Source organism: Podarcis muralis, chromosome Z (assembly GCF_964188315.1).
Source record: "Podarcis muralis chromosome Z, rPodMur119.hap1.1, whole genome shotgun sequence".
Taxonomy (NCBI): Eukaryota; Metazoa; Chordata; class Lepidosauria; order Squamata; family Lacertidae; genus Podarcis; species Podarcis muralis.
In genome coordinates, this window is record NC_135673.1 from 12,601,759 (window position 1) to 12,610,367 (window position 8,609).

The 8,609-nt window shown below is 44.1% G+C and overlaps 1 protein-coding gene across 1 annotated transcript; it reads left to right on the forward strand.

Moving 5' to 3' along the window:
* Positions 1-2,542: 2,542 nt before the first annotated feature.
* HSPA5 (heat shock protein family A (Hsp70) member 5) lies at positions 2,543-8,609 on the forward strand. The gene is made up of 9 exons (XM_028715932.2): positions 2,543-2,686; positions 3,815-3,977; positions 4,462-4,693; positions 5,044-5,181; positions 5,754-5,866; positions 5,960-6,350; positions 6,853-7,090; positions 7,288-7,455; positions 7,733-8,609. Exons 2-9 carry the CDS (start codon positions 3,859-3,861, stop codon positions 8,296-8,298), a joined length of 1,965 nt encoding a protein of 654 aa, XP_028571765.2. The 5' UTR covers positions 2,543-2,686; positions 3,815-3,858; the 3' UTR covers positions 8,299-8,609.

Sequence of the window (8,609 nt, forward strand, 5' to 3'; positions counted from 1 at the left end):
CTACTGCACGTGTGTGTGTGTGTGGAGGATCTTCTTTGTCTTATCTACCTCTATGCAGTGACATAAAGAAGAAAGATTATATAAGATTACATAAAGAAGAAAGAGTTTATTTGTTGCCAGCAAATATGGACCCTGGCAAGCTAGTACTTGATATAATGGTTTGAAAAGAGTTTTTCCTTTGCATTAATTATTGTCAGAAGCAGGGGCACGCCTACAACTGGAGTTGCTACACCTGTGACTAAGGGGGAAATTGCAAGTTGATTTTTTCCCTAGTCACGAAAGCTTATGCAATTTTGAATATTTCCCAACACCTTATACCTTCAAGCTATTGCACTGTTTTTATGAGGCTGCCATTCTCATGAACAGTTATGCCACTTTCAGACAATCTGTTAATTGAGCACTCGCATTGATTTGGAAGTTTGCAGGAAGGTTAGACAACCCAGGCCAGGCATAGGCAAACTTGGCCCTCCAGATATTTTGGGACTACAATTCCCACCATCCCTGACCACTGGTCCTGTTAACTAGGGATGATGGGAGTTATATTCCCAAAACATCTGGAGGGCCAAGTTTGCCTATGCCTGACATAGGCTATTTATTGAACATGCATTTTGATTTATTTGCAGGGACATTAAGGAACACTGAGTCAAGCAAGTGTAAGCCCACACTTTCCATTTAATTTTCCTGTCACTTTTCTTATTGCAATAAGTCCATTTTGGGTGGGATGGGGAACAGGTTTGTTTGCAGTATTCTGGTGAAAAAATAGAACGTAAGAAGAGCTTGCTAGATCAGGCAAGTGGCTAATTTAGTCCAGCACCCTCTTCTCACAGTGGCCAACCACATGCCTCAATGGGAAACCTGCAAGCAGGACCTGAGCACAGGAGCACGCTCCCCTTCTGCAGTTTCCAGCAATTGGAATTAAGAACTAGAGGCAGAGAATGCCTATCATGGCTAGTAGCCATGGATATGCTTTTCCTCCATGAAATTGTCTAATAAGCCATCTAAGTTGGTGGCCATCACTGCCGCATGTGGGAGTGAGTTCCATAATAGTCAATTTCTTTTATTTCCTGAATCTTCCAACATTCAGCTTCATCGGATGCCCACAAATTATGGCATTACAAGAAACAGAGAAAAGCACTCTCTATTCACTTTCTACATGCCATGCATAATGTTATAAACTGTCAGTTTGCATTTCATAGTGCAGAAAGTATAGATCTGATGTATAGAGATCTTTCCTATTCTCCTTAATACACGAGGATTCTGGAAGCTACTCTGTGTGACAGAAGCAAGCAGAGGGGTTAATGGTTGGGTTATACCTTCTGGGAAGCTGGTTTGAACTAGTTCTCTTATCTCTTCCAATTAAGGGCATGCTGACTATAGAATGCTTAGTGTTAAGGTTTAGTCTTAAGTTTTTAAGTTTTTGTAAGTGCTGCAACTGGATTTTTATGGACTGTGCCAATCCTGAATGTACAGTACTGTATTTGGACTTGTGACCATTATGCTCATTTGCCTTCAGCAGAAGTAAAGCTCTACTGGATAAAATATTGCCTCTGGTCTATTTTTGGAAACTCTGCTACTACGAGTTTAAGTTTTTCCTTCACACGTACAACATACAATGTGTCACCTCTTCCTGGCCTTTTCCCTAATCAGAAAGTCCCAAATACTGCAACTGTTGCTGGAGGCCTCCCAATCACTGTTGATTGTGGAACCTGAATTTACAGTCACACGGCTGGATCCCACCAAAAAACAGCAGCAGTCTGTTGGTTACAAGGGGATGGTGCTAGTAGGGCAAATCTGCTGTTTCACTAGTACCATTAACTACTCATGAATCGGGCTGAAGAAAGAGTCTGTATTTAGGCTCCCCATTTTCTCCTACATTGAATGAACTGTGTTACAACACCATATAACACAGTTTGTCTGCTTAATTATATACTCCCTATTTTGTCTGGGAAACTCAAGGGTTGAAAACGAGGTTCCAACGTTATACCCTCACAATAACCCTGTGAGGTAGGCTAGGCTGAAGCAGAATGACAGGTCTATCCACAGGCCAGTGAGCTGCATGGCCTACAGAATATAGCAGCCAGCATCTGCCCCAGTCCTAGTCTGACACTTTAACCGGTGCAAAGCAGCCTTCAATACTGCCTACGGAGACATTGTGGCAGCCATAGGCACAGCAACCCACGCCTTTTTCTGCCCCCGCCTATAACAGGCTGCTAGGCCTCGTAACCATAGAAACTTCCAGAAAGAGCCAACCCTTCCTGCCTAGAGATCAACATGACGCCCAATTCCAGCCAATGAGCTCGCTCCGCTTGGCTCATGCAGCAGCCCTTGATTGGACTGCAACACCGGTAGGGCGGCCCAATGAGGCTCGAGGACGGCCGAGAGGAAAGAGAAGGGGTGGGGAAGGAGAGCGACACAACCAAGCCTGACGGAGCGGTGCGCGACGGGGCCCTGACGTCACAAACGGAGCGGACCTATCGGCTCCGGCCAGCTTGGTGGCAAGCGACCAATCGGGAGGCTCCAGCGAGAGAAAATGGGCCAATAGTGCGACTCCACGCAAGGCCACGGGAGCGTATATAAGATCCGCGGGGGATATCTGGGCCAGACCGTGATCTTTGAGTGAGAAAATCACAATTCAGATCGCTGCGTTCGTCGGATAGAGCGTGAGGCGACCGCGAGGTCCTGTTAGGTAAGGCTCGGGGTGGCCTAGTGCTTGAGCGGAGGAGGGGGCCGGGGCCTAACGAGAAGGGGAGGGCGGCGTCTCCAAATCTATCGGGCCTTGTGGGGTCCCCCTTGCCCTCAAAATGCCCCTTCGTTCTCATTTATCCAGGTTCCCATTGAGAAAAATCCTATTGCGGCTCACGGTCCAAAGCGCGCCATTTTTATTCCCATTTCCTGCTAGTTCCATATTCCCCTTGGTGGTGGTGGGGTGGCGATTGCAACGATTACAGTATTTGGCATGCATGCATGAATAAAAGGGGTTTATATCGCGGGATAGGAACAGAGGTTTGTGCGGGGTATTCTTTTTCGTTCCCCATGCTCCTTATCGGGGAGAGGGGATTTATGCAAAAAGCAGAACTTGCTAGGCGTCTCTGTGTGGTGTTTGTTTTGTATATTGATAACCTTTACCGGTTTGGGGTAAATAGTAATGGCTGGGTTTCTGGTGGTGAGTACAGCGACTACTCCCTTCTCCCACTTTTTACGATGGTTTTCTTATGAGAATGGGTGAAGGCAAAACAGCTGCGGTTGTAGTGAACAATGTTAATTAATTGATTTGAGGCTGCTACTCGTTTTACAGTGGCTCCGTATACCAAAAAATGGGAGGGGGGAGCAGGCTATCTCTGGCACTGGATTACCAATTTACTCTTTGCCTTTAATGTTGGGATTGTCTGAACTAAAGTTAAGAGGTTGGTAGCCCTTTTTTGATGTGTTACGTTTTGCAGCTCTTACACACTGCCTTTCCACATGATTTTTATCAATGAATGTCTGTAGAATTTAGCACAGTGTGTGGGTTCACATTCATGTTTAAGTATCACGTCAGCTACATATTTTCTTAACCCCTTGCCTGCCTTTTCCTTGAACAGAAAAGTTTCCTTTGTATAGGATTTAGGGTGTTTTCTTTGAGCTGCCTGCATGTTTGCAGGCTGTGGGTCTTGGTAGCCTCTAGTCCTGATTGGCCCTCCCAGCCTTTGCTAATGATATGTGGGACCAGTAATACTTACTCTGTAAATCTGCCCCCATTTCTGTTAAATGGGCATCATGGTATTGTCTTTTTGCTCATAGTATTGCCACTGATGATTGATTTTACTTATTACAGGGTTTTTTTCCTCCCTGATTGTGAATACTTGGTACAAGGGCAAAATGAAGTATGCGTTTGTCTGCCTGTTGCTCATTGGCAGTGTATTTGCTGCTGATGACGACGACAAAAAGGAAGATGTGGGGACTGTGGTTGGCATTGATCTGGGAACCACATATTCCTGGTAAGTAAAAGAAGGGTGCCTATTTGATTGAGTGGCTTCTGGGTGTCTTGAATAGCTTATGGTCACTGCACCAAAATATGGCCAAGATTTTTCTTGGTTGTGTTAATGCATTTTAATGTACAGTGGTGCCCCGCAAGACGGAAAACCCGCTAGACGAAAGGGTTTTCCGTTTTTGAGTTGCTTCGCAAGACGATTTTCCCTATGGGCTTGCTTCGCAAGACAAAAACGTCTTGCGAGTCTTGCGATTTTTCCCCCGCTCCCCCCCCTTTTCTAAGCCGCTAATAGCCTTTTAGCAGCTAAACCGCTAATAGGGTTGCTTCGCAAGACGAGAAAACCGCTAGACGAAGAGACTCGCGGAACGGATTCTTTTTGTCTTGCGAGGCACCACTGTACTGTATCTTAGGTGTATTATATTTTGTGAACCACCCAGAAGACTTTAACTAATACATATATTTTAAAAAGTAACTTCCATTCTCTTTTACAGTGTTGGTGTTTTCAAGAATGGGCGTGTGGAGATAATTGCTAATGACCAGGGTAACAGAATCACACCCTCCTATGTGGCCTTCACACCAGAGGGGGAACGTCTTATAGGTGATGCAGCAAAGAACCAGCTGACTTCAAACCCTGAGAATACTGTATTTGATGCCAAACGCCTCATTGGTAGAACATGGAATGATCCTTCTGTGCAGCAGGATATAAAATACCTACCTTTCAAGGTACTCATTTTGTGCCTTTTATGTTATGGTATATATAAAGTACATTGAACACCTTTTGGTGTGAAATTTGAACCCAGCGTGTCCCCAATCATAGCACTGTCTTAGAGACACTAGGTTACTAAGCAATGTATGAAGTGATTTTCCAGTCCACACAACTTATGGCACTGCTTTCACTCTGCTTAAGATACCAGCATCCAAGCATGGGTCATTCTGCATCTGGCAACCCGATGGGCAGGTTGTTTGGTCCTGCCGCTTCTTCAATGGAACCTCTTTAAGTCCACCACAATATTAATATTGTAGATGGTGTGCTTTTGGTTTGTAACCATGTCCACTTGTACTTGTCTTTACAGGTCATTGAAAAGAAGTCCAAGCCCCATATTCAGGTTGATATTGGAGGTGGCCAAATGAAGACCTTTGCCCCAGAAGAAATTTCAGCAATGGTTCTGACTAAAATGAAGGAGACTGCTGAGGCCTACTTGGGAAAGAAGGTAAGATGAAGTTTCTGCTGGAGCACACAAGCAAAAAGAATAGGCACTGAGGGGAGCCTTCGTGAATCTACCGTGTATGGAGATTGGCCAGTGGTTGGTCTAATCTTTTACTGCTTACTCTAGTTAGCAGCAGGTCTCGATGCCTTTCTGGTCTAGAGATCATTCTAAACTGGCTTGAACATGTAATATTCTACTTACAATGTAAGTGCTCTGCCACTGAGCTTTGATGCCTCCTAAGAGGCCTGGCTGCTTGTACACGAGGAGTCCCTGCTTTTTTGGTTCCCCAGGACATAAAATGGATGGGGGTGGTAGAATTGTTCTCCAAGCTGAGAAGGCCAATCTGTAGCCTTCTGGATGTGTTTTAATTCCAATTTCCAATATCCCTGACAGTTGACAATGCCGGATGGGGCTGATGAGACCCCTGCAGCATCTAGAGGGCAACAGGCAATCCACTCCTCTAAATAGTCTTGAAAGGTGCATTCTAGACAATCGGGCTCCCCACCCCCAAAAAACACCCTTTATTAGATGTTAATTTGGAAACAGCAATCAGAATTACTCTCATTCTTCTCCAGGTCACCCATGCTGTTGTCACTGTGCCAGCTTACTTCAACGATGCCCAGCGCCAGGCTACAAAGGATGCTGGTACTATTGCAGGGCTGAATGTCATGAGAATAATCAATGAGCCGTAAGTAGGGTTTTAATAGTCTTCTGCCAGTATTTGGAGTTTGTGTGGGCTTTTCTCACATTTATCAAACTAACAAGTTGCTCTTTCTTACAGGACTGCTGCTGCTATTGCTTATGGCCTAGACAAGAGGGAGGGCGAGAAGAACATCCTTGTCTTTGATTTGGGTGGTGGAACCTTTGATGTCTCCCTCCTCACAATTGATAATGGTGTCTTTGAAGTTGTGGCAACCAATGGAGACACTCACCTGGGTGGGGAAGACTTTGACCAGCGTGTAATGGAACACTTCATCAAGCTCTACAAGAAGAAAACTGGAAAGGATGTTCGGAAGGACAACAGAGCTGTTCAGAAGCTTCGTCGAGAAGTTGAAAAGGCCAAAAGAGCGCTTTCTTCTCAACACCAATCTAGAATTGAGATTGAATCCTTCTTTGAAGGAGAAGACTTCTCTGAAACCTTGACAAGAGCAAAATTTGAAGAACTGAACATGGTAGGTATCTTGAATTTTAAAATAGGTTGTTTCTAATAAAATGGCTCTACTATTTGGAGCAATTGCTGTACACAAAACATAAAATTGGGAGAGAAGTAAGATTATAGTAATGTAATAACATGTAGTACATGCCCGTCTTGGGAAAAATAAGGTGGTGCCCTCCTATGTGAAACTCCCAAGTTAAAAGGGAAAAATAAGGTGGTGCCACTCCCAAGACACTATGCTGGTCAAACTGCACCAACAGCAGAGAATAAATTGGTTCCCTAATGGCTTGAGTCAAAATTGCTTGCCCTCTAAAAAATAGCAATGACTGATCTTTGTAGATTCTCCTGTTAAAGAAAAATGAGATATTAAGAGTAGGCCCATCTGATCTCAAATAGCATCATACATGGGCATTTTGGGGGCGGGATGTATCTGATAATTTGGTGACTGTATCATCTTGTGGCCTTGTTCTGTGATTGCCTTTCCACATCAATTAAGTGATTTTAAATTCTGCTTGTAGGATCTCTTCCGTTCCACCATGAAACCTGTCCAGAAAGTCCTAGAGGATGCAGACCTAAAGAAGTCTGACATTGATGAAATTGTGCTTGTTGGTGGCTCTACTCGCATCCCCAAGATACAGCAGCTTGTGAAAGAATTTTTCAATGGCAAGGAACCCTCTCGTGGAATCAATCCTGATGAAGCTGTAGCTTATGGTGCTGCTGTGCAGGCTGGTGTACTCTCTGGGGATCAAGATACTGGTAAGTCTGAGTGACTTAAATGCTGCATGAGGTATTGGGCAGAGTAGCCTGTACAAGTGAAAAGCTTCTAGTCAGCCTCATAACTGTTTGGAATGGAAGATCTTTGTCTTTGCTGGCTGTCAAGTTTGTCACTACAGCTAGATAAATTATGGTGACGCTTCATTGCTCATTGCTTAAAACCTCCTTTTCATTCTTAGGGGATCTGGTGCTGCTTGACGTGTGTCCTCTGACCTTGGGCATTGAGACTGTTGGTGGAGTAATGACCAAACTTATCCCAAGGAACACTGTTGTTCCCACCAAGAAATCACAGATCTTCTCCACAGCTTCAGATAACCAGCCAACTGTGACAATTAAGGTTTATGAAGGTAAGTGGCCGACCAACATCATTTGGTTTGGAAACTTTTATTAGAGTTTTTTGTCTTCTGGGCAGTAAAGAGTAAAAGGTGACTCCAACACAGCTTAATTTTGCAATGTATGTTTCCACATTTGTGAGGTTCCTTAACATGCTTTGAGTATCACTAGCTGTTGATTATTAATAGAAACACAAGTGAGATGCCTTTAAAAAATGATAATCTTGTACTTGCGTGATTACCAGAGTATAATCTGAGTGATTTCATGTGAAATGAAATTTCCCCCCTGTAGGAGAACGTCCTCTTACAAAGGATAATCATCTCTTGGGAACTTTCGATCTGACTGGAATCCCTCCTGCTCCCCGTGGCGTCCCTCAGATTGAAGTTACCTTTGAAATAGATGTGAACGGAATCCTTCGTGTTACGGCTGAGGACAAGGGCACAGGCAACAAAAATAAGATCACCATCACCAATGACCAGAATCGTCTTACTCCAGAAGAAATTGAGAGGATGGTCAATGATGCAGAGAAGTTTGCTGAGGAAGACAAAAAGCTGAAAGAGCGGATTGATGCTAGGAATGAGCTGGAAAGTTATGCCTACTCACTGAAAAACCAGATTGGAGATAAGGAGAAGCTCGGTGGCAAGTTGTCATCTGAAGACAAAGAAACAATAGAGAAGGCTGTAGAGGAAAAGATTGAGTGGCTAGAGAGTCACCAAGATAGTGACATCGAGGAATTCAAAGCCCAAAAGAAGGAACTGGAAGAGGTGGTGCAACCAATTGTGGGCAAGTTGTATGGTAGCGCAGGCCCACCCCCTACCGAGGAAGAAGCAGCAGGAGGAGATAAGGATGAATTGTAGACATCAGTTTCCTAGATGTTGGTGCTGTAAATATTGGACTTTGAACTTTTGTTTAAACTATTTGAACTCTAGATTTGGAATGTGATCTGAATCTTCACATTGGGTGGAGTTGGAAATGCTAGCCCAAAAGTGGCTGTATACTGCTTTTCATTAGCAGTTGATAAATGTCCAGCAGGGGGGTGGGCAACCTGACACGGGGAGCGGGTGAAGTATTGAAACCATTCTATTTAACAAGTTGGGTTGTGTGTGTTATGTGGAGAACTTTTCTACCCTCCACAAGTGACAACAATAAATTTGTTACTTACACTGGA